The 27,196-nt window shown below is 37.5% G+C and overlaps 1 protein-coding gene across 2 annotated transcripts in view; it reads right to left on the minus strand.

Moving 5' to 3' along the window:
* ACSS3 (acyl-CoA synthetase short chain family member 3) overlaps positions 1-22,479 on the minus strand; it is a 59,523-nt gene extending 37,044 nt beyond the window's left edge. The window contains exons 1-6 of one of the 2 annotated variants that reach the window (XM_032207522.1): positions 13,010-13,071; positions 8,321-8,436; positions 6,511-6,645; positions 6,092-6,232; positions 4,532-4,612; positions 4,342-4,437 (exon numbers count right to left, since the gene is read on the minus strand). In XM_032207522.1, the coding sequence (XP_032063413.1) occupies positions 4,342-4,437; positions 4,532-4,612; positions 6,092-6,232; positions 6,511-6,645; positions 8,321-8,329 (462 nt within the window). In that variant the 5' untranslated portion in view covers positions 8,330-8,436; positions 13,010-13,071. Of the gene's footprint in view, positions 1-4,341; positions 4,438-4,531; positions 4,613-6,091; positions 6,233-6,510; positions 6,646-8,320; positions 8,437-13,009; positions 13,199-22,423 lie in introns of those variants that run through there. The other variant, XM_032207521.1, reaches the window with a different exon arrangement.
* Positions 22,480-27,196: the final 4,717 nt, after the last annotated feature.

Genomic DNA, 27,196 nt, shown 5'->3' on the forward strand with positions numbered 1-27,196 from the left:
CAAGTAGCTTATTTATATATGAAGTCTATCATTCTTTAGAGAAAAACAAACCAGGACAATATGAGCCAGCAGTGTGCTCAAGTGGCCAAGAAGGCCAACAGCATCCTGGCTTGTATCAGAAACAGTGTGACCAGCAGGGCTAGGGAGGTGATTGTCCCCCTGTACTCAGCTCTGGTGAGGCCGCACCTTGAGTACTGTGTTCAGTTTTGGGCCCCTCGCTACAAGAAGGACATCGAGGTGCTTGAGCGGGTCCAGAGAAGGGCGACGAAGCTGGTGAGGGGCCTGGAGAACAAGTCCTACGAGGAGCGGCTGAGGGAGCTGGGATTGTTCAGCCTGGAGAAGAGGAGGCTCAGGGGCGACCTTATCGCTCTCTATAGGTACCTCAAGGGAGGCTGTAGCGAGGTGGGGGTTGGTCTGTTCTCCCATGTGCCCGGTGACAGGACGAGGGGGAATGGGCTTAAGTTGTGCCAGGGGAGTTTTAGGTTAGATGTTAGGAAGAACTTCTTTACTGAAAGGGTTGTTAGGCATTGGAACAGGCTGCCCAGGGAAGTGGTGGAGTCACCATCCCTGGAAGTCTTCAAAAGACGTTTAGACGTTTAGATGTAGAGCTTAGGGATATGGTTTAGTGGGGACTGCTAGCGTTAGGTCAGAGGTTGGACTCGATGATCTTGAGGTCTCTTCCAACCTAGAAATTCTGTGATTCTGTGAAATGAAAAAAACTCCACTGTAAGACGATCATGTAAGAGACTACTGAAGGAACACATTGCTGTCCTCATCATTTCTTCTTGTGTTACTCCATACCTTCTAGAATGAAAACACCTCCATTGCAGTATTTACTTTCATGATTCTCTTCTGGAAATTGCATGCAATAATTTTAATGTTCTCAGTGGTCAAGAATAGATACTATAAAACTATCCAAGTCTTTTCCTTATGTCTGGGAAAATGTCATTTACCCACACCACTTTCCTCTTCTACTTAACTGGAGCGGTGGTGATGAGTTAATCTCTTTGGAATAAAGAATCCAATTAACATCTATTATGTGTTTAAACATTAATTGGAGTATAATAATTTAATACTCAAACTAACATGATATTTGATTCTATAAATGTGTACTTCTGCTACCACCTAAAGTTTTTGCTCCATGTTATTCAGAATATCAGAAAAGTCAATCATGGTGGTCCCCAGCCTTAAAATTCTATTGGTCCACTGGGAAACCATTGTATGTTGTTTCTTTCCCATAGTAGAAAATGGAATTCTATAAAAGAATTAAACTTGAAAAGAACAACTATTTATTTTTTCTTTACTCTACTTTCTTTGTTTTTCTAATGAAAGACATTTATTACTGAATTCTCTGTTTAATTACTTGTAGAGATCCTTAAGCCACTGAAGCCCCAAAAACTGTATACCAGAACTACACTGAGCACCTGCAAATGAAATAAAGATCAAGATGGGGTTTGGAAGGTACACAACATCAGGTAAATTGTCCAAATCAAAAAAATCAACACAGAAAAGTGCTTAATTTATTTCTTTTCCAAACTTCATCTGAGCTCGCACATTTAGTGTCAATACACTCCAAATATGTTGTGTGTTCACTGCCTCCAAAATTTCTTAATTAAAAAGCAAAGGAGCCTAAAAGTAGATATTATTCATAAACTAGATTTCTAAATAGAAAATTAAAAAAAATTGACTAGTGGATGGAATAGATGAACAAAACATCTGAAAACTCTGGATAATTAAATACATTTAGAAATGTAAAGAATACGAACACAAGGGTGAGAAAAGCGATTAGTATCTATATAGGTATATTTACATGGCATTTACGTTTACCTTGATAGACATACACCTGCACAGGAGAATGCACATGCACGACACACACTGACACTGAAAGTACCAGCTCCTAGCAGCATATGCTGAGATTTCTCAAATTCATACACACGTAAGTAAGAATTGAGTCTACCAAGTCTTTGGTCAAAAAAGTCAACGGTTTACTCCTTCATGTACTCCTAAACCAGAAATGATCTCACTGGAAGACTGTTGCACATCACAAAGTTAGCAATCCATTTAACAGTTGACCTGAGGAGGTGCAGGCCTGTGCTGTGCTGCACATAAAATTTGGCCCTAAAGGCTGTGTTGTGTTGCACATAACCCTTGGCTGCAGGACAAACTTAGCCAGCTAATCCTAACAGAGGAGCCTGCCTGTAGACAGCTTCCTCTTGGCCCAGGCTACCAGGGCCAAAGAGGAAGGCCAAATTTTACAGTGAAGCAGCAGATTCTCATGTGAACGTATTTATGTTTAGCAGCAGCAATAATGAAGAGATTTTATTTTACAATGCTGCACAATGAGCAGCATCAGAAGGGACGTAAGATTATCTGTGCCCTTTTCTCCTACTGTTTGCCTGAGGAAATGGTATTTTAGTCAGTAACATATACCTTACTTACAGGGAGTAATATTAAATGCTAGCACCAGTGTTGCTAGCATTCCCCACAATTTGTTTGTTTGTCCATCTCTTAACTTTGCACAGAAGATCTACACTATCTGAGTAAATCCAAGTGAAGTAAGAAAACAAAGATTTCTAGCTTGCGTAGAGACTGTATACCAGATTTTTTTTGCTGGAAAAGTAGGTACAAGCTTGAGGGATGGCAGGTTAGTATTTAAATATAGCCTGCAGTGATAGCCGTTTTAAGCCGTCATTTCCAGAAAACAGGACAAAGTCAAAATAAGTAACAGATTCTTGCTTAAGGATACTAAATTTCCAAAGATTTTACAGAGTTTTTACATAGCATATAGGTGTAATAGCAAAGATTACCACCTAAAAGGGGAAGGACAAATGGAATCTTGTGGGACATTGTGTGCAAAACACAGACTGCTCTTCTTCACCTTTCCACCTCAGAAAAATGCAGGTGAAAACTGGATACTGAATATATCTGTGTGCAAAATTTTAACTTTTGTTTATCTTTCAGAGCCAAAGCTTGCTCACAGTAGTCTCTTCTGTCACCCCATAATGCTAAAAGGAGTGTCCAGACTGTTTGTCATCTTCACAGGAAAATAATGCATTCACTTCAAGCTTTCATGCTGAATGCTGATGCATTAAGCAAGTCAGTAAACTTCATCTTTCACGAAGGGAAATTGGATTTGAAATTAAGAATAACAATTTGTTTAAGTTTCCTCCAGTTGCTGCAGTCATTGGCTGGAAATATTAAAGTATGTGAGATTCTCTATGACTTAGCTGTTTAGGGAAAAAAAAAAAAATGTTATTACACTGTGTACTTTAATATTTAATAAAAAATACTTGTTTTGCAGGCCTGCTTTCCTGAGAGATTATTGAAAAAATCAATTCAAGGTCTAGACGCTAAAAAACTGTTATTTGCCTCAGACCTTACAGATCACAACATGTGGAAGAAAAATACGCTAACAAAAGATCATTTTCTGTTTCATACAACAGCTTAACACTTTACCTGGAGTATTTCAGTGAAGGGAAGAAATCAGTAGAACCACAAAGATGAGACCAAAGTCCATACTGCAGTTTTAAGACCTCAAAATTTGCTATGCTTTTAAACATTGCACTTTGTTTCTTATTTCACATTTTTCCATTACAAAAATTATAAACAAAACCACAAAGCAACATACACAGGTGTCAGCTGGGCATAATCTGCTGTTTTATGAGAGATTACCAATCTTCTTTCTACGCACACTGACAAAAATAAACTTAATATAATGGGAAACAGTAACATGAAACATGAATATGAGCTCATCCAGTGTCACAGACACGGTTCACACAGCAGCTTCTCGTGTACACCCAAGCCTTTTCACTGGCAGGGCAGCACAAGAAATTGAAAAGTCCTTGAATAAGCCTAAGCATTACTCTGCAACAGAACATCAGAGCGTTATCCGCATTATTCTCATACTAAACCCAAAACACACCACCATACCAGCTACTAGGAAGAAAATTACCTCTATCCCAGCCAAAACCAGGACAGTGCTAATTTACAGCCCAGACTCTCCACTGTAACTCTAGCTCAGGCACCGTCTTCTGCCTTGATGCTGATCCAAGAATCAGCGCTGGAATCTGTAGTACTCAGCTTTTACTCTCCACTGCAGTCATCAGACAGGAGGCCAAACTTCTTTGTGTGCTACTCAGGCTGCCCATGAAGTCATTGGAAGTGGCTCACAAACTAGATTTGTACTATGAGCCAGTACTGGAAGAGGCCAGGTTTGATGAACTCAATTAAAATACTTTAATTTTGAAACAGCCTGAGAAGAAAAATCTGAAAGAAGAAGTAATACCCTAATTCCACATTGCACTTAGTGCAAAAACGTCATTGTTGGTAGTACACATTTACCTCATACAAAACTGTAGGGTTCCCATGAAGAAGAGGCCCATAGCAAATGTAGGAATGGCCAACTACCCAGCCTAAATCAGAAGCTGCCCACCACACCTAAAATGAAATAAAAAAAAATAAGAATATTGTTGTGTGCGCTTTTTTTAAGACAAGTTCAAAAAGAAATTATACAACATTTAAACAGAATTACCTCACCAGGTTTGAGTCCATATACAGCTGACATTGTCCAGTTCAGCATTACTGCATAGCCACCTGTTGGTCTGATAACACCCTAAATAAGAAAATTTAAACATTTAAGACCATTTAAAGGATGCAATAATATGCCTGTCTTCAATTAAATTTTGAATTTTTAGCAGTAACAGACTTAAAGTTATCCATTTCCAATACTCCTCACTTAATAAAAGGATCCTTTCTTACAAGTATATGCTTCTGCTAATGTTCCAACTGAAGTAATGTTGGGGAGAAAAAAAAAAAAAAAAGAAAAACCCAAGTCCTATGACAACAGTTTCCAGAAGACAGCTAACAAAGACTGAAGTTGTCTCATTCAAATCAGATACAAATTTTAAGTCAACTTATGCTGACAAAAATATAAGAGAACAAATCCTTACTTCATTTTATCCATCTAAATGTTAGTCATATTTTACACTTATTGTCTAGGCTCCCTGAATCCCAGTATCAATAGAGAAAAAGGGGCACCTGTGGAATAGCCAATGCCTAAAGTAACTGGGGTGAATTACTCTCTCTTTCTGCATGCATTATTTCAGACCTTGTCCAAGAACCTGGGCACCATTGAGACACGTTAGCTCATTAAAATGGAGATTGCCACAACAGAGAATGGTTAACTAATGCTTTGTGAATTTCAGAAAGCTGTTTGCCTTCGTTAGTCTCAGTCTCTAACTCAGTCTCCACTCTGAGATTAACAGAAGTTTTGTTATGGAGATATCACAACTGAACAATTTTACTTGCATGAACACTTAGATTTAAGTCATACCAGTGTGATACTGGCTCCAAATTTGTGATAGTGAGATCACTGCTGGTAAACTACATTCAGGTTGAACTACTCTTCATAAAAGAATTGTAAGAACCAAGCAAACACGAAGAGTTTGCTTTTAAAATACGATATTTTTAGAACAGATCCTTAAGACTAATTGACACTTGAAAGCAAACATTTCCAAAGAATGCCCTATGTTGATTTACAGCCTTACTCAATCTTAACTTTCATTTTCATGGGATTTATAGTCTCAGAACTGTTCAGCAACACAAGCCTTTAGAAGATGCCTAATTCCATTTAATCTGTAATGTCATTCATCACATCTCATCTATGAGAAGATTAGCTAATATGTAAATAATGAATAAGCAAAGTCTATTCAGCAATAAATGCTATTGTAGAAGTGATATATTAACTAATCTTGCCATTAAAGGACTATCCTATGCTCATCTCAAAATAGTTAAAGTACAGAAGATATTCATGGATGGAAGACGTTCTACTATCCTCACAAGCTTTTATTGTATGAATATTTGGGGTTAAATGAAGTATATTTTTGTACTACTATTTAAATAAAGAAATACAATTTACTCCAGGACTTTGAAGTAGAAAAGTATGAATAAATGAGTTTAAAGCATTTCTAGCAATGCTAATCATTTATAGCAGTGAGCTCCGGTAAACATTTTCAACCTTCTTAATTAAATATTTCCCTCAAGTGGAACTGCAAATAGGTTACAAACAGTTAGACTACAGGTAGTCCTTTACCTTGGGCAAGCCTGTTGTTCCAGAAGTATACAGAATATAAAGCGGATGGTCTGAAGGAACAGAGACACACTTATAATGTTGTGCTTTTGAAAGCTCTTCTTCCCAGTCGAGATCGCGGCCTGGGGCAAGAGGAACATGCCCCTGCCCATAAAAAAAAAAAAAAAAAAAAAAAAAAAGTTCAAAGAAAAATGGTTGGAATAAAATGTAAATAGGTCAAAAAAACATACTATTCAATTTTCTGTACAGTAGCAGTAGTTCTATTTACTATGTAAATATTATGCATTTAAGTTTTCCCCATAAAATACAAAACCAAACTAGAACAGATACATTTAAAAAAAATTACTTGTAGAACAGAGAAGACATATGGACTAAATATATATCTGAAAGTTAACAATAAGGCACTGCAACTGTACACTCACCAAGTTAGGTCGCCTGTAAATGAGAACTTTCTCAGGTTTGTTCTGTACCCTTGCAAGTGCTCCTTCTAGGAGTGATATGTATTCCACTTTCCTTTTCGGTTCAACTCCGAAACTTGCTGTTACAATAAGTTTGGGCTAAAATGAAGAAGTTAAACTGTTGATATATACATTTGAAATGTATTTTTATAAAGTATATGTAGCCTAATAACATGTTTTCCATGCAATTAGTTGGTTAATGAAGCTCAGTATAGAAAATCTATCTTCATATAATTAGAACCAGGGGTTAGATCAGTTTCTAAGGAAACAAAGCCTGTGTGATCTTGCTGTCCATGCATCTGTTTTTTGTTCTGCAGCACTCTAGTAACTCTGACACTCTTCAGCATTTTCAAACAAATTTGAGCAACAACATTAAGTACTTGTAAATTGTACAAAATTTACTAATCAGACAGAAAACCCCATCTCCATGTAGCCCTCCACTAAGGAAACGCTCTACAACAATGTCAACAATCATCTGTCCTAGTCAGCCTGCTTCCTAATTATGTTTGAACACAACTAGCTATAGCACTTTGGTGGCTCTTTCTCAGCCTGCAATTAAATGACACGGGAGGGTAAGAGGGGGAAAGAGGACAAAGAAAACAAGCAAGAGATGACAAGAAACTAGAAATACCAGAAAAGAATAAGCTAAAATTGTAAAGCACACGAGGGAATTTAAGCTAGAGTCTTAAAAGTGATGGTTGCAGGATTCAGGATGCAAATCCCGTTAAAATCAAATTTCTGTAGTTCTGCTTTGTTGTTTTTTTGTTTGTTTGTTGTATTTTTTTTTGTTCGTTTGCTTGCTTTTTTGTTTTTGTTTGTTTGTTTTTTAGAATAATTTCTATTTCCCGATGTGGATATAGAAGATTTCCAGATTTTCCATTACATTTTTCATTAAATCAATCTCAGTAAGATGCTGATCCAAGATTTCCTATGGCAAAAAAGTCACTTCACTGCATACAAATTATTTTGATTTATATCCCAAGATCAGTAATTTGTATTTCTTGTATTTCAGGAAAGGGTAGCACCAAAGAAACTATATATTAGAACACATTTTAATTACAGAAGAATGAGCCTTCAATCTCCTTGCTTTCCTCACTCTTATCCAGCTAGTTTAGTAAACATATGCATCAGCATATATCTCATTAGGTAGGCACAATCCACAATGCTACAGTTAAGATTTCATTAAGATTGCAAAGAAAGTACAGATTGTTTTTTACAATTTATTCTTAAAATTATTTCAAAGAATAACACAATGTTTCCTGTATAGATCTGCCATTCAGGGAAGTTTGATAATTAGCTTGTACTCAAAATAAAGGTTTCTGATGAGCTTTAAAATTTCAGCATTTGTCATCTTTCCCTTTTGGGATGCAGCGATTTTGATAAAAGATGATACAATACAATACAGTTAAATTGAAAATTCATCAGGAGGCTACCCTGGAATTAGATGTAATTAATATGTTATTAACATGTTTGTATTCAATTGTTACAATGAATGACTGTTGCCAATTTCAGGTTTACAGTCATATGTAAAATGTGTCCCCTCTGCTCATAAACTACTTTGTAAGCAGCAAGGAAATATAAATATAGCCAGTACTACATTGGTTAAGGTGATGTATTTCCCAAGTGAGGGTTATTTCTTGTAAGCATCATGGATCACTCTGTGCAAACCAAAGGTTCAAAACTAGTTGTTTCTAGTGTTTTACCTCTCTTGTCTACTGATATTATTTCCCCTGCACCTCCACTCCCATATTGCTTTTATACACCCGTTTCCCACCTCTTCCATGGCTCCATGTAGTCCTGCATGATAGATTACATAGAAATACAACTAGTATGATGGAAAAGCAGAGAAGTTCTGAGGTTTGCTGGAGAAGGAATGCCAGAGATAGTGAGCTGTAGAAAAAAAAATATGAAGTAGAAGTGAGATAAAGCAAGGTTCATTAGTACTAGACCAACAATTTCATTCTACTGTAAAGGCTCCTTCTACAAATTCTTCCATAGTGTTTAGCAGCATGCAAGGCAAGGTTTAGAAGAAGCAACTAATGCTTTTAGTGGGCCAACTCAGAAAGCTGCAAAAAGCTCAAACTGAACATAGGCAAGCTTTAGGTATAAAATGTCAGTACCATCATGAAGACATTTATGGAGAGATCCTGCACTCAAGCACTCAACCAACACACAAAGCTCTTTCCATTTCTTGCCCCAGCCACACACCTGATCACATGCCTGTCCTCAGATTTCTTGCACTTTCATTGCATTGGTACTGCTCTGACTATGTAGTTACATGAGTCATGCACATTTATTTCCGTCAGGTATTATACACTGCTGTACACAGAGACCAGAATCATACCATACAAGCAAAAAAATAAAGAGCAAGGTACTGCCTTCTAATCTATAATACATTTCTAAAAACATATTACAAAAAAAAAAAAAAAAAAAAAGTGCTTCAAGTCAAGACAGGACTACAAATATTATAAGGCAATTAAGTTTTAGCAGCTGAGCCTGCAGTCTTAATCACGGAATCATCTAGGCTGGAAAAGACTTTCAAGACCACCAAGTCCAACCAACCATCAACCTGACCTACTGAATCCCATCACTAAACCATGTCCCTTAATGCCACATCCACATGTCTCTTAAATACCTTCAGGGACTGGGACTCTACCATTTCCCTGGGCAGCCCGTTGCAACACATAACCACCCTCTCCATGAAAAAATTCTTCCTAATATCCGATCTAAATCTCCCCTAACTCCACTTGAGGCCCTTTCCTTGCATCCTACCACTTGTCATCTGTGAAAAGAGATCGACGCCCTCCTCACTGCAACCTTCTTTCAGGCAGTTGTAGCAATGAGGTCTCCCCTCAGCCTCCTCTTCTCCAAACTAAACAACCCCAGTTCCCTCAGCTGCTCCTCATAAGCCTTGTTTTCTAGTCCCTTCACCAGCATCATTGCTTTTCTCTACACACACTCCAGAACCTCAATGTCCTTCCTGTAGTGAGAGGCCCAGAACTGAACACAGTACTTAAGGCACAGTGCCACCAATGCCAAATGCGAAGGAAAAAATCTCTTCCCCAGTCTTGCTGGCCACGCTATTTCTGATGCAGGCCAGGATGCCATTGACCTTCATGGCCACCTGGGCCAAATGATGGCTCACATTCAGCCGGCTGTCAACTAGCATTCCCAGGTCCTTTTCTGCCAGGCAACTTCCCAGCCACTCTGCCCCCAGCCTATACCACTGCTTGGGGTTGTTATGACCCAAGTGCGGGACCCAGCACTTGGCCTTGTTGAGTATCTTGTGACTGGACTCAGCCCACCAGTTCAGCCTATCCAGATCCCTCTGCCAAGCCTTCCTACACCCAAGCAGATCAACACTCCTGCCTAACTTGATGTCACCAACAATTTACAAAAGTTGCACTCAATTCCCTCATCCACATTGATAAAAATGTTAAACTAAACTGGCCCCAATACTGAGCCCTGGGAACGCTACTGGTGACCAGCCACAATCTGGACAGAACTCCATTCACTGTGACTCTCCAGACAAATCTTCACCCAGCAAACTGTACACCTAAGCTGCATTTCTCAGGGAGAATACTATGAAAAATGGCATCAAATGCCTCACTAAAATCAAGGTAAACAACATCTATAGCCCTTCCCGCCTTGCCCTCATCTACTAAGTAGATCATCTTATCTTAGAAGGAGACCAAGGTAGTCAGGCAGGACCTGCCCTTCATAAACCCATGCTGGCTGCTTCTAATCACTCCATGGTCCCATATGTGCCGCATTATGACGAGAAGTAGGTGTAACCATTTATAGTCACATCTGTGCATAGGAAATATGTCTTGCTCAGAATAAATTATTGCAAAATATTAACTTATTTTTTCAAGGATGCCTTATTAAAATACCTGACTGTGTCAATAGTAAATAAGTGAGGAATACAGTATTTCTGACCTCAACGGAAGATCATAAAAGATAGTTTTGAATAACTTGGGTGTCTCTTATATTTTGCATTTCAAAGAACTGTTGTGCAAATCGTAATTCTGCTTTAGCCTGAAGAGCTTTCAAAAATCATGTCTAAAAAAAAAAAAACATTACTCATATTTATTTTGCAAGGTTTGGACTTAAAGTCTAAAAAGAATTGCTATATAATTACTGTGATTCCAATAAAAAAAAAAATTTGTTTGTCAAAGGCATAGCAACTGCCTTATTTAATAAACACAGAAGCACTATTCTTAAAACATCCTTCTCTGCTTTCCTAGTTTATTAAGATAAAGTGCTTAAACAAATGTCATATTAATTTCCCAAAATATAATTAACGTTCTTCAAAAGTATCTACTGTTTTGATATTGAAAACTACATATTCTCAAATTCAGATGAAATAAAAGATTTGAAGAAATGCCTCTTCTCATACACTGTATCACTTCATCACAATTCACCATAGAAAGTCTATAACACTGCCAATACCTGGCAAGAGTAAAAATTAAACCTATTAAAATTCAAGTTAAATTAAGGCAAGTTGTTAAAGTATATGTAGTTTTTCATAGTCACTAGAAAGTATCTGTTATTTAGGTCTTCTGGCAAAACTTGAAGTTCAACCTTTCTTCTGAAAAAGCATCTCGAAGCCAGCTTTCTATTCCATGTCTTTAACTCTTTCTAGTTAATTTTTCCAAAATTGGGCCCTGTACTGCAGTACCTAATTCATACAAAAGCCTAATACAAATACTTGGTACCTGGGGGAGGGGTGGGGGGGGGGGGAGGAGGAGGGGGCTGAGACTGCTTCAATTAATATCTGAGTTCAGGAAAACACTTTCTATCACAGCTACTTATATCTTGAAGATAATCTAGTAGCATGCAATTCACTTATCAAGGAAGTTTTACAATACTGCATAAGAGGGGAAAGGCTTGAAATGTAGTGTGCCTCTCCTCTTTTCTTACACTTTCATTATATATCAGATGGATCAAAAAATAAAACTAAATATTTAGCTCTGCCTTTTAAAAGAAAAAAAGGCAACATAAATTAAGATTTAATCCATAGCTTGCAAGTAGTAATTCTATAGCTAGCCATTAAAAAGATGTGCTACATGACCTTGAGTAAATAATTTAAACTTTCTCTGTTTTCCTTTTAATGCATGACGCAAAGACTATGATTACAGTGCTGTCTCTTTTTGTCCCTCTGAGAAGGTCTACTGGGATTAAGTAGTTAACAATTGCAAAATACTCTAAAAGTAAACATGCTAGATGATTCATATTGAAACAACTTTCATTTTCAACTTTCACGTTTATTTTTTCTTATCAAAATCTAATCTATTACTTTTCCCTAATCAAAAACTTCTATGAGTAAAAATTAATTTTTACAGCTTTTGAAAAAGTCAGGGAATAGGAAAAAAGACATGGAAAAACTCAACCTGCCTTTAGTCTCCTTCCAGCTATTTTTCATAAATCCAGCAAAGCACTTCAGCTATTCTATTAACTTCTGCTTTGTTAGAACACCAAACGGGGGTGGCAGGAAAGGGGAAATGCATTCAACTTTTTAAAAGAAGTGCTCTCAATTTACAGATATTCATAAAATTCAAACTTTAGGGATCTGAAGAGCACTTCTGCACACAAAAATCTCAGTAAAAGTTCCACAAATCCTGCAGACTTTACCCTGTATAACATTTCTTCTAAGCTAAGGCTTCGAAGTCTAGCCAACATGATTCAGTGATTATGGCTACTGCATAATCACAGGGTCTGAATGATCCAAGCAACTGATAAAGATGTCAGAGAGTTTTGTTCATTGATAGAAAACAAGAACAGAATCTTCCAGTATAAACACTGTATACATATACATACACAAGCTCTTAATATAACAATAAAAGCTACTGAGCTGGTTATTGAAGTATTATATGCATTTTCACTTAAAAAGACTTACATAATGTTTCATAAACATGTTTAACTTTAACTCGGAAGCCTTTAAAGCATTCACCTCTATTACCTGTGTTCTCTACAGAGCCATTAATTTAAGGCAGTTAGCTCACTGGTTGCGCTGATTCTTGTACAAATTAAATGAAGTAAATATAGCTGAAAAACTTATTACTTAACATATACAAACATCAGGTAAACCAATGAAGTTACTGAGGCTTGGCATAACGTAGACTGTTGACTGTTGAAAAATGCTGGGTGAGACACCAAAATTTTAAGGTGATGCTTAGTAGAGACTTTCTTTTTTTGTCAGTCAGTCTAAACAGACAGCAGTATGTTAAATAATCATGATTTTTTTATAGAAATAAAAAACTGTACTTAAATGGCTGATACACAAATACAACCCTTAGCACACATGTAATAAGTTCACATTTCAATTTAGGTGTTACAAGCAAACTGAGACCATGTGCCACACAAAAGGAAATGTTGTTATCCTTTCAGGGGAAAAAAAATGTTTTTGACATTGGTTTAAATAACTAAGGCAATGGCATTTGTTGTTCTAAATATGTATTACCTTTGCGTGATCAATGCGAACAGCAAGCTCTTTAGAGGCAAATCCACCAAAAATCAGGCTATGGATGGCTCCTATTCTTGCACAAGCCAACATACAGTATACTGTCTGTGGAATCATGGGCATGTAGATGACAACACGATCTCCTTTCTTCACACCATGCCTGACCATGACATCAGCTAACTTGGACACCTGTACTGACAAAACATTTACAACATATTAAAAATTTATCCAAATCTTATGTTGCCCCATGAAAAATAACCTTCACATAATCAGTAGACACAGGACGTTATGAAAACAAGCCAGTAAGATAAAGAAAGTTGATGAACAATGCAATCAAGGTTCAATAAATTTTGGAGAATTTATATTTTTTGAAACACTGTAATACACCTTTTTATATAAAATGAATGTGGATTGATGCGTATTATTATAATATTATAGCAAAAATCAATAGCAAAGTTTTGCAAGTTTGAAATGCCGCTCTAACCATGCATTCTTTTATCCAGCTCACTTACATTTCTCAAATTTACTTTTTTTTTTTTTTTAAATATACATAAGCAGGGCATTTCATAACACAACGTCTGTTCTACCTACATTTGAAACACAAATCAATGTGAACTAAGCTCTCCAATTTTCTCCAGTGCAGTGCTGTAAACTTCTCAGAACTTAAGAAATCTTATACCCTGAGCCAAATGCAGATACAAATTCAAAGAAACACAATTAGATTTAAGAAAACATTTCTCCTCTCGTTTTCAAATTTCTTGTATGTAAAAGCCTGAAGATAGACTGTGTATGGGAAAAAAGAACTGGCAAACAAATCTGGAAGCTCAGAAGCAATGTCAGGCATCCATATCACTGTGAGGTAAATATTCACTACCTCAATAGTGTATAGTCAATATTACTTTTGTGATAATGTACTATTTCATTAGTACACCAGGATGGTGCCTAGTAAGTTCTTTTAGCAAGTGAACTGGGAAGCCTGTGACAAGTGCTGTGCACTTGTAGCAGCATGGAATATGGCATCTTCTGAAGGAAAATCAAATTACCAATTCCCCAAGAGTAAACAAATTAACTTACCTGTCAGAGGTTTCTGGAGTTCAAGAGGCTGACAGTTGTGCGACACTCAGATAATATCTAAACCTGTCAACCTCATTTAATTTTTTTAATAAACATCACAGTTTAGAGAGGTAACCTGCTCTGGGAAGCCTGCTTAAGCAGGGAAGTTGGACAAGATGACCTCCAGAGGTCCCTTCCAACCTCAGGCACTCTCTGATTCTGTGAGTGTAAGTAGAAGAGGTACAACTTAATTGCGTAAGTAACACTGGCCAATAGGTTAATGGGAAAAACTGCAGACTAGGTGGACACAAGGTAGACTAAAAAGCTATTACAAAACAGGACAGAAGTAGAAACATTCCAGGATGTCACAAGCTGGAGATTTCCACAAGCATGGTTACAGTCCAATCAGACGTAACAAGAGCTGGTGTTTTGCTTGAATGGTCCTACACTAATGACAAGACTAAAATGTTCAATTCTCTGAGAAGTTCTTGGGATGGCTAAATACACATATAAATCTAAGTTCAGAGCAAAGGAGTTGCTCTGTTTTGCAGGGGAATTCTTCTTATCCACACTAGTAAAACACTTTTCTTTGACAGGTCGCCATTCACTAGAAAATACCACGGTAATAGAAATTTTGAGATTCTGATTTCTTTCACTATCAATGCTATGTGAATCTACTCATATATGAGTATGTCACACCTTACCTACACTCTGTTATTCCTTATTTATTCACTTTATCACATAGGTTAGGTTTTAAGTAAAGTTGAGTCTTGTGAAAGACTCTTCCTTTTGGTTCCTATCAGAGTGAGAAGGAAAGGGGAGACAAACTCCTGAGAGCAGCAGGGGGATGTTGCCTGTAGAATGGAAATTAACCACTTCCAAGCCTCCAAAGCAAAAAGAGGTGTTTGCAGTGACCTAGCAAACAATGCAAGCAATGGGAAACCCTATGCCACTCTTGTGTAAATAGGAATGGAGGAAAGGACCTTCTTTTTCAAGGATGCAATTAGTCAGCGGTGTAGATCAGCTATGAAATGTTTTGCTCTCATATTATTTATCAAATTTGTATTTTCTCTATTTAAAGAATTACTTTATCCCAGTTTAATATTTCAAATCCTAATGGCAATGTTACTTTCATTAATTTGCAGGCATTTAGGTGCTTTCTGCTATCGCACTCAAGAAAACGTGGGGCAATAGCATCCAGTCCCGGAATACAGCCCATGCGTGCACTGCAGAGTGGCATGGCATTACTTCACTGCTTCTCTCTTCAGTGGGAACACACATCCAGACTTTCTGAAACATGAGGCAGTAACACCCAAGAGCTCCAGACAGACCTGAGCTGTGTTTGCATTAACTACACAGCTCATCCACAATCAAACCATGTACTACACCTCCACCTGAGGATTTAAGAAAATGGAAACACAGGAGCCCCAGGCATGGCTTGCATTAGAAGGTAAGAACAGCTTCCCCCTTTCATAAACACTGCATAAATCCCTGCTGTTATTTTCAGCCACAAGACAAAGAATATGTTTATACGGCAAAGTCATCAGCATACCAAGCTCCAAACATACATAAACTAATGTATGCAACTCATTCATAACAGACCTCTCACATTAAATGTTACTGATTACGAGAAGAAAATATCTTTTAATTCTAGACCTATTATTATCAATGACCTATTATCAATGTGCTATCAAGTACAAACACAAATCAACATGGCTTGGACATCTATACAACTACAATTTATAGCCATACCACCAGCATTTAGTCATTTCTAGGTAAGATCAGTGAACGTAACTGTAGGTATGGACAACAACTCTGCTTACAAAGGTAAATTCCTTTTGTGTACTTCCCACTGTGAAAATAATAAAATCTGAAAACTCATTTTAACAGAGAGAAAATATCAACTGATCTCAAAGAATTTAAAAACCTAATTTTCATATTTGCTGCTTGTGAGACTCTCAAGCAGCACATAGACCAAAAGGCCAGAGAAAACAAAAATAATATTTAATGAGTAAATCTATATCCTATATAAGTAATAGTAAGAATAGTAAGCAATAAATAATAAACACAATGGACAACACGTTCATTTTTATTTTTATAATTATTACTGATGCTGAAAAAAGGCAATGTTTGCCTGTGGATGAAAAAGGCATCATTTAAAGATCATAATTAGTAATTTTGTAATAGAAGACTCCCAGTGCCTGTATATGAGCTACATAACTTTGGTACTTGGCTGTATGAGGGAGACAGTAAAGAGAACTGCATATACTGAAGTAAGTTTTCTTGAAATCTACCATGCATAAATTTTATTTAAAGCAGAATATACGTAGCATGTTGCAGGCAGAAACCACATCTTCCAGACAAGCTCACTAGTTACTTGTTTGTACTTAACCTTCCCACTCTGCGGAGTTCAATGTCACCAGAGGCATTAACCCAATACAATATGTAGGTAGCTACAATTTTCCTTTTTTCTTTTCCTTCACCCTTCTGACAGCCAGTGAGCATTTGCCCTACAGAATAAAACACTGTCTCCATCTGCAACTTTTTGGCAGATTGTGGAACATCATAAAGCAGGTTTACATTGCCCTTAAGATTGATGTGGAAACCCTGAAACATTCAAGCAATCCTTCTTCCTAAAAGGAAGGAAAAAATAGTGTGAGTAGTGACATTTCATTAAAGTGGTAAAAGCCATGAAACCTTCCAGTTTGTTAGTGTGTTGTCATTTATGGTTTATATCAAGACAGCATACTTTATCACTCAAGATTTTACAGTTGCTATTTTCCTACGAGCATGCTATTTCTCTGCTCTTCTTCAAAGTTTAAGACTGCTCTATTGCCTTAATATACTTGACACTACAGTAATAAAATGACTTGAGACAAAGTGATATAACAGGAGGCCCAAGTAGGTTTTCAGATTTGAAGATCTGGACTTAAATTACACTTATGTCAAATGCAAGCCTTAGTGAGCACAGTTTTGTTTCTACCCTGCCACCAAACAAACACTATACCTGTATTAGCAGTTCAGGTTTGGAGAAGTAGTGCAGCTCTGAAATAAATCAGCCAGCTGTCCCCAGTGGTTTAAAATACAGTTCAGTTTTGGTCCATGCCACAAGAATTCTGTTTAGAAAATACTAAAGCAGAAATTCCACTCCAAATGCTCAAAAATTAAATTCCAAACCTGACTGTGCTGAACAGTTTGGTCTCACCAGTGTCAAGTCTTTGACACAAATCCTCTTTGAATTGAGGGAAAGCTGGGTACTGTGATACAGATACAGGGTACTGGGCACAGATACAGGCCCATCTTCCTTCCTGGTCTGGGAGACCAGCTGTGGAGCGTGCGCCTGCTAGAAGGGCCTGGAATGAGATGGGGATTCCCTAAGGGTCACCAGCATGGCATGGATTTCACATTTGATCAGAAGCAATGCCACAGCATCCACTCTGCAGAAGAGATGAGATCCAGACACGCATTTGCCACGGAAGAAATTTCAACTACTTGTGATAGACAATAGCATTCTGCAAAACTCCTACAGCACCTATTTCCCTTACATGCTTATTTGAACAACGTCCATTCAGTGTGGGGAGAGTAATCAAGCAGCAGTGAGACAGATCAAAGAAAAGCATGGCATTTCCTAAAGGCATCCACAAGTCAAGGAAGCAGAGATTTGTGGAACAGCTATGTTCTGACAGCTATGAAGTGAATCATGGGGCATTTGTTTCAAAGGATCAAACTAAACCTATTGCAAAGTAAAACCTACAAGCCACATATAGTGGAAATGTCAGGAGCCTCAGCAATTAATTCAGCACAGCTTTGCTTCGCTCTGCCAATACTGCACCAAATTCTACGTTACTGCAGGTATCACTGATGTTGACATGCTGCAGTGTAACACCTAAGTCAAGGGAGTAGTATAACACTTATGTCAAGGTAAATCAAGTTCCTGCACTTCAGATTTCTAAGGTGACTTGGAAGTCTTTTCTGTGGAACGTGAAAAACCCAAGGCAACACTCTTTGTAAATTCTTGATTAGTCTCATCCTTTCCAGAATACTAATATTGGTATTTTTGAAGAGCTACTCTTGTACATCATAGTTAAATCTTTCTAGGACATCTATTGAAGAATGAATTTTGAAATTTAAATAGGATAATGAAAAACAGCATTGAACAAAAAGTCTAATACATAGTTCTAGCAAGGTAATTTTGCTTTACTACACAAAGAGAATAAACAGTTTGATTGTCAGTCTCTGTAGGATTTTCTGTCTGTATTCTAGTTTTGATTTTATAGCACTTCTAAGAACGAGTATCTTGAAATGAAAGTCATTATTTCTGGCTAAGAAGCAATTGTCCATTTTACAAGGCAGAAGGCAAAGAAAGAAGATGGAGTAAAGTACGTAGAATGAGAAAGACTACTAGAAGCAAAACAACCTGGGTGATTCTTCAGTCATATATATACAGGAGATAAATGCAGTGCAAGACAGACAGACAGACACATAAATACAACCTGACAATTCCTAATACAGCTATTTCAGAAGGAGATGCCTTTAGGGTGGGTAATTACGAAAATAAAAAAAAATAAAAAATCGGAACAAAGAAATTACATCACAATCCAGTGCTGATAACCCTGAAGCCCTTCTCTCTCATTCATATTTTTGTAACATTCAGTGCTGTCAGAGACTCAGCTTGGGGGGAAGGAGGTCTCTGGATTTTAGTAATCCTGTCAGGTTTTTGCACTTAGAAATTATTTATTACAGCACTGAATCCAGCACATTAACTGTGCATCATTTTTGAAATAATGACCAAGAGAAATCATATTGTTTTCATGTACAATATCTGTCAAGTGTCAACAACTGCAAATAATATGTCATTCAAATTCTTGAGATGTTTTTATTATTTTTTTTTTTTTTAGCAAGGGAGGCAGCCTACGAAAATAACCCAGTAATGTAAACACAGAGGTATTTTCACCCACCTAACAACCTTCCTCTTAACCTGAAAACGGTAGTACTTTCCAACACTTTCCAAACAGAAAGTGTTTTAAAATGAACAGAAGCCATTGTTTTCTTCCTTTTTTTTTTTTTTTTTTTTTTCCCTGGGTGTATGTATTTTTCTTTAACACTACAGAGATTCAGTAACATTTCTAAAAGAATTCATGTCTCCTTTATCTTTTCCTGGCATCTCACTACTGGAATTAGAGACTATCTCAAGGTATTCACAAAGCTTACAGATACATCCCCATTTCACTGTAAGCAGTTCAATTATGTAATCCACATTTAAAAGCCTGTAAGAGGCATCAGTAAAATAAATCCAATGGGTACATTCTGGAAGACTGTCATGTCATCAGTTTTGTCAGTGCCCTACTCTCCACATTTGCAGCATTCCATCTGAAACACCATATAATTAATACAATGTAATCGTATGCACTATGTTAAAAATTCACTTTAAGAGTCACAAGACTTTCCAAATATAGTTGCACAGAGTATCAGCACAGACAGATCTTGTCATTATTTGTATCAATAAACTGCTGAAGTTTTCCTGCAATCCTTCTACTCCAATTCTGAAAAAAATACAATAAAAAAATAAAAATGTTCCTCACAGGTTGGACACTAAACATCCACAAGCTTCCAACATTTCTCTCAATTATTTACAGTTAGCAGTGCTTAACCTTAAAATTTCAGCATTGTTGTAGCTCTTAGATCTGAACAGCAGTGCAACTAGTAAAAAGGACAGGGGTAATCTGAAAGTAACAGATTTCCCAAGGACATAGCTCAAGCTATCCCACCCTCCCTAAGGAGTTGTATTATCCTCAACCAAGCACCTAGGTCATTTTTTTCATCCTTACCATGTGTTTGATCCTTGGACAAATGATCCAACCTGCTACATAATTCTGCATCTTCCCATCCTGCAACCCACAGTTATTCCGCATAACTTTTAGTTAATCCACCTATCAAATCCTCTTTTACTACCAAAAGCCACAAAGAAATGCATCGCCTCAAACCCTGATCTCTTGTAGAGACATTTTGAACAGGCAGCCTCTCTGAGAAGACATTCTCAGTGAAATAACAGCTTATTGGCCTGGCAGGCTATAAGCATTCATCAGATGGGTATAGTTCAAACTACAGTCTGCACTTGGATTCCCATTGAAGGCTATTTTAAACTGGGAAAGGAACTCCAGAAAGGAAGCAAAAGGTTTCTTTCGCCTCTGGGGCATTACTAAGCCTATTTGTCAACTTTGTTCATACGTCTGGTCTACACTCATACCAGTCGGTAATGAAGCATGCAAATCAGTGAAAGTCTATTTCAAAACTCCAGCATATAGTACTTTTGGCTTACATTGAGCAGACCGAGAAGACAGCAACACGTAATGGCAGCAGGATGTGAGCCAAACGCCATAAGGCATGCTTCATAGTGGTTTAGTAGGCCTTTTCCCAAAATTTTTCTGGTCTTTACGAGATCTGTGACACAAAACACACCCACCCATGTGTCTGCAATTTTCAGCCAACATCTCTGTGGGTATGTTTGTTACCTGGTGTTCAACAGTTACCCGATGAATCAAGTTAAATGTATTCCACAAGAGTGGACTAGAAAGATGCAAATGGGAAGTTATTCATCCCAAACCCTGCCTTTCACGATCATATGCCCTTTTGATTAAGGAGAATAACAAACTGTACAGAATTCAAACACAATATTAAGATAGGACTCAGCTACCACCAAGATTACATGTTTAATGTGCTTACAGAAAACAGATACACAAACTTAGGAGACACCAACATCCACACTAAAAAGTGAACTAAGGCTACTTTTCAAGTGCTGCTTAGAGGAAATTTCTGCAGAGGAAGCCCACAGGAGATCATTTACATCAAAATGATGTATTCATTAAAATAAATCAATAGGTATTTACATATATATACTTTTTCATTTATACATATACATTTATATATGGTACATGACATAAAATTGCATATAATTACAATTTATTTATAGATAAACATAAAGACATATAGACATAGACATATAAAGACATAAACATATAGACATGAAAAACAAAATTAGATGAGAAGCTGTGCCCTTTTAAAGCTGCCTGATTTCTTAAAACACTGAAATAGTGGTTTTAGCTCCAGCATACTGCATGGTAACTTCAAAGTTCAGTTTTGGACTTGGTAAATCAACAAAAAAATGGTAAGGAGTAAATATTTTCTATATTTTTCTCACAATGTATGGTACAGCAGAGATGTATCAGTCTTTGTGTCTGCATGATTATTCTTTTCTTCCAACAGTGGAATACAAACCTCACACACCAAACTAGTGTATTGTGAACTTTATTTAACATTTTAAACATAGGTTTGCATTACATGTATCTGCAGCACAATGAGTGTGTTCCAACCACTTTAATGCATTTTGCAGTCTGAAATTCATTAAGCAAGAAGAGGAGTCTGACTCCAAAATTTCTTTGTGTTCAGTGTTAAGTGCAACTGCTATATACAACTAGAACAGAAAAGCAGAGCAAACAAAGTTAAAATACAGCATTTGAACAGGAAATTCAATTTAAGTACCAATTATAGCAACCGGCATGGGTTGGGCCTGGTTGAGGGTGGCATCAGCAGGTGACCTTTGGTAAATGACAGCGTCAGGTAATGAGGCTGCCAAATTATTGGCACAGAGGAGTAGCATGAGACCTGCTGATGGCGGCACACGAAGAGCCTGGCACTCGGGGCTGATGTTGAACTGGGCATTCACCACCCCAGCAAGGGGCAAGCTGCGTTGGCCACCCCAGCTGACAGTTGAAATCCACGGGCTTCCCAAACGGAGTGCTAGTGCAGGCCACCAGCACCCTCGCTATAGCCTCCACCAGGCATGTGACACAGCTCTGCCTGGACCTGCTTCCTGTTCATTGGGCATTTGTTTTTACACTCCATTATCTGCAGTAATAGCCAAGGTGTGCACCTTCATTATTACTACAACAGCACTGTTGTTCTTTGTAGCAACTCAGTGCCAAGTGGCTAGACTAATATTTTGCTTTACCTTTCATATAGGAAATAAGAACTGTTAGGAGACGGGGCGGGGAGGGTTGGAGAGAGAGATATCAAGAAAGAAAAGTTCAGAATTTAACTGACCAGGACAAAAAATAACCAACTGCAGAAAAAAAAAAAAAAAAAAGGAAAGAAAGAAAGAAAAAAAGATAATTAAAGGAAGATCAAAACTTCTTAGATGCTCTGTTATCAGATACAAGCAGTGAAGCTTATAGATCAATACCGACCACAGCAAAAGGAATAAACTAGAAACTAGCAAGGCAGACCACTTCTGCCTCCCTAATATCTACCTGCTGTGCAGTATTTCCAATCTATTTCCAGTAACAAGGTTATTCTCAAACGTACCTGTTCAAGAAGTTCCTTATATGTTATTTTCTCTTTGGTATTTGTTACAGGACTGTCATAAATAATGGCAACGTGGTCTCCTCGTCCATTCTCAACATGACGATCTACAGCATTGTAACAAATGTTCAGCTCGCCACCTACAAACCTAAAAAAGATGTTGAAAATACATTACAGCCAATGACTAATGTCCAATGACTACGACAGGGTTGATTGTTATGGTTTTTTCTTTTAAGGAATGAGAGCGTGCAATTGAAACATTGTCCATAAAAGTTTACAGTCCATTCAGGGAGTCATTTTTTATTCTATAACCCCACAATTTACTTAAAAAGCTACATAAACCAAGATAAGTAAAAGAAGTAAAGTACTTATACCTTAATTGACTTAACAAAGAATATGCCAAAGAATATGCTAAACTGGGTCTTGATTTAACTTACTTTGCATCAATCATTCTGATTTTTATAGCTACAATTTCAGGGAACAAGACATACATTCACGTAAAATAATTTTGACATTACGAAAATATCTTATTACACTTTGTACTGGCATGTAAACTTATCTTTTAAGAAGAGTGGGTTCAGGACTCCAAATGTTCTTCTTCACATCTTGGCAGTAACAGTTAAGCATACATGCATCTGTATCTAAATGAAACTGACACCAACGGTCACAAAACCCTATAAATTTGTTTGATAGGATTGCTCTAAATTAGGATATTTGATGTATTATTCATATATCCATATGAACACAGGCCACTGAATAGTCCCTATTGTCAAAGAATTGCAATTATTAAAGCAAAACCAATTAGGATGTTAGGATGTAGCAAACTTTCCTGTGTCTCCTTTACAATGCCATTAATAAGGAGAAGGTGAGAGAACAAGAAAGCAAAAAAAAAAACATTCTGTGCTATAAACCTCTTCCCATAAAAGAACTATATGAACAATAAAGGCTTGTCAGTTGCTTCAAGTAATACAGATAAACTCTGTATTATTGTCATAAAAGCTGTGTAGGCTTAGGTCATTCACTGATTTTTATATCATATCTCTGTAGGACGACGTGAACAACGGAACAGCAGAGCACAGTATCTGGGTTACCACACATTGCTATTTAAGAATGGTGGAAGCATGAGTGAGTGGCAGAGCTTGGATTCCCATTAAGTTATGCAGCAAGATCAACATTATCAAAGACATTTTTTAACTAGTGCTTGCGAACAAGCCCCCCTAAAAAAAAAACGTGACTGCAGGCTGAAGCAAAACCCAGCGCTCTACACTGAGAGCTCTGGTGCCCAGGTCAGAGGGAGGGAGGGAGCGCAGAAAGCAGCGAGGCACCTACTGTGGACACAAGTGCAAGTCTCTTGCTTCTCTACTTGTCACTCACAAACGTGCTGGAATACCCCATTTTGGCTGACAAATTAAAAAACACCTGCCTTTGAAGAACTGCCCAGTGCTGCTACAACTTTTTGCATGTTCATCTTTTTGCCAAAGAGATGAGCATCTCTGAAGAACATCAATTTGCTTGAATAAGCTTTAGCTGGAAAGCAACAGCAGCATTAAAACAGGCCCCAGCCCTGGAATAAGGGCATTAATTTAAAAAAGAGATCTAGAACTGAAAATAAAATATTCCACTAAACTGCAGAAAGATATGAGATGGATCTGCAGGATGTTTGTAAGAGTTGCAAGTGAATCTTGCCATAAGCAGGGCTGTAAAATGCTAATCTGTTGCTAACCAGACATTTATTTCAATAATGCTTATGGACCAAATTCCAGCCTGAAGATCTTTTCTTTAGGCTCATTTCCTAAGGCTGGGAAAGGAATAACAGTAAACAAATGGAGCAGAGGAGGAGAAAAAAGAGAAACAAAAAGAGTGAATGGTAATAACTCCAATACATAAAAGAAACTGGATTCAGTTTACCACCAGTCTCTTGGAAGAGCTCGTCTTCTATCCACTGATGCTACTGTGGAAGAAAAATAGCAGGGTTCCTCCTGCCAAAATCACAGCAGAATTTAAATGTGGTTATAATACCAAAACAGCTTGCTTCACAGCAACTTTTTAAGCTAATGTTCTGCCAATATCTACCTTTTTGGCAAGTCTTTTTTCCTGTACATCCCTGACAGCAGTAGCCTTTGGTAATCCACAGGACGTGTAACTTTCATCCAATCACGCATCCCTGTACCAATTTCTGTGTGGTTACCGACCCCCTGAGCCCCTTTTGAAGCCGCCTCCAGCTGTCAGCAGGAATTCCTGACTCCCTGGTCTGGGGCCAGCGCCTCCCATCTCCTGCAGGTCTGGCAGAGCTGCTCTTGTTGCACAACCAGGGATCTCAAGTACAGGCACTGGCTTTTCTTTAACCGTTCTTTAAAACAACTGAATCTTCAAGGGGAAGTAGAAGGGGCAAGGAAGCACTGCTCACATTCTCCTACTTGTGACAAGTCAGGTAGTTAGGTCTTCCATAGCAGGACTCTGCTTACATACAGCTTAACATCTACTGTCTGTGGCACCAAAATGGTTTTTACTGCATTCAGATTTTTTTTCAGATTTGTCAACTTCTTTTGTTGACTTGCTAGTAACAAAATAAGTATAATCATGATGAAGGCAGTACATAATTAAGCCTAAATTCAAATATTCTAAAATTATGTTGTAATTTCCAACAATATCTGCTATCTTCAAAATCAAATAGCTGTGTTCAGAGACAATTTTTAGTTTCACTCAGTGGGGCTCTGAGGCAAAGATAATTAAGAAGAAAAATGAAGGATGGTAAATGTTCTGAATAAACCCAGCATGTATGCAAAAGAAAAAAACACAGTACAATTATTTTGTACTTTAAATGTAAAAAAAAAAAAAAAAAAGTGTATCGCTAATTCCTGTAATTCCATGCACAAGCACTTCTCCAGCCTGAATTCCCAGGAATCAACGGGATTTGTTTTTTAAATTGTTTAGATGAAGTCAGAACAGAAGTTGAATGTAGCGTTAAACAAAACCACTACAGTATTAGATATTTTAAGATAAAGGTATGTTAACTGATCCAGCCACATTTCTTTAAAGTGTCCGTAATACTTGAATAGCAAATAGGGTAACATTCCTGAAGCTCAAAGGTGATTTCACATAATGTTTATGTCTTAGAGTCATGAAGAACACAGCTTGCAAAATTGCCCTCTACCTGCATTAGCTAGGAAAGAAAACGTTTCTATCATTCCTAACAAAAAAATTGATTAACCCTCCTAATCAGGATTCCACAAGATCCCCATATGATTATATGTTCAAGTGTTTCACTACCACTAATATTAAAAAGATATTTTTATTTCTAAGGTCTAAAATTAACATCCCTCCTGTCACAATTTAAGATCCGTATTTTCTGACCACTTCAAAGCAGACTTGAGTTTCTCCTCGAGCTTTGTAGCCAAAATTGATGTATTTCAAAACATGTCTCCTTTTACTCGTCTCCACCAAACAATTTCAGTTCTTTCACCCTTTCCTTGACTACTCATTCTTGTTTGCTATTCTCATTATTTTTTCCCCCGTACCAGCCACTGATGCAGGTCAGAATAGCCAATGGTGCCTGAGATTACTGCTTCAGCAAAAGAGCCAGACAACAGTAGCACTGATTGCATACCTTTTGGACAGCATTTTGCATCCCACTGACATAATACTGGTATTTCCAATAGAAGAGACTAAAGAAAGTGCACTAGGGCATGCTGCACATTTTTTTATGCTTTTCTAGTACTTAGAAAGGCAGAAATTGGATTTGTTCTATAAACTGAAGTTTCAGATATGTTAACAACCTTTTTCAGGTGAAGTAAATGGGACCAGAAAACATACATAAAGTGTCTGTTTCTGCCAGTCTCAGGTTTGGCAACCAACACAATGACACTGAAAATAAAGAATGCTTATTAATTGACCTAACAATATGTCTCCAACACATTTTCCAACTCAAGATGCACAGACATGAATTTCTTAACACTATTTTAAGGTTTTCATAAACTGCTTCCTGTTTGTTCAGAACATGTTCTGAAATCACCTCCTATACCTTCTTTCTTTCTTAAATTTAGTCTTTTCCTCAAAAGGTTTATCTGTCTGTTGTTCTGCTAGGCACACAGAATAGTGGTAATCATCTGGGACTTCAGAGGCAGCAAAACACTGCACCAATGTCTCTTACCACCAGTATCACCAGTATCTCCAAACACTACACAGCCTGGTATCTCTTAACATGAACTTAAATTTAAAAAAAAAAAAAAAAAAAAAAACAGTACATTGCACATTAAGGCAATAAAGAGCATTAAACAAATTTGAATTGCTTGAAGCTTTATTATCCACAACAGAGCAACAGACCCCTGACAATCAAACAATAATTAGGGTCTGATGTTGAGTCTTCAGAGACTTGCATCCATGTATAATCGCACCAAATCACAGAATGGTTGAGGTTGGAAAGGTCCCTAGAGGGGGCCTCTTGAGCAGGTTGTCCATGACCATGTCCAGGAGGCTTCTGAAGATCTCTCAGAAGGTGCCCACTGCCTCTTGTCCTGGCACAGGGTACCACTGGAAAGAGCCTGGCTCCATCTTGCTTACACCTTCCCTCCTACTTGCACACACTCATAAGATAAATACAGTCTGTGGCAATCTGCATCCACAGAGGGGTAAAGATGCCAGGGGGACAGAAGGTCAGGGAAGACCACTGGAAGATAAATCTGACCTCAGCATATGAAACTTCATCCACCTATTCCTGTCATAAGCCCAAATAACTTCATCTACGAAGCCAAAATGCTTTAAAAAGACAAAACCACA

The sequence above is a fragment of the Aythya fuligula genome, chromosome 1 (assembly GCF_009819795.1).
Source record: "Aythya fuligula isolate bAytFul2 chromosome 1, bAytFul2.pri, whole genome shotgun sequence".
Taxonomy (NCBI): domain Eukaryota; kingdom Metazoa; phylum Chordata; class Aves; order Anseriformes; family Anatidae; genus Aythya; species Aythya fuligula.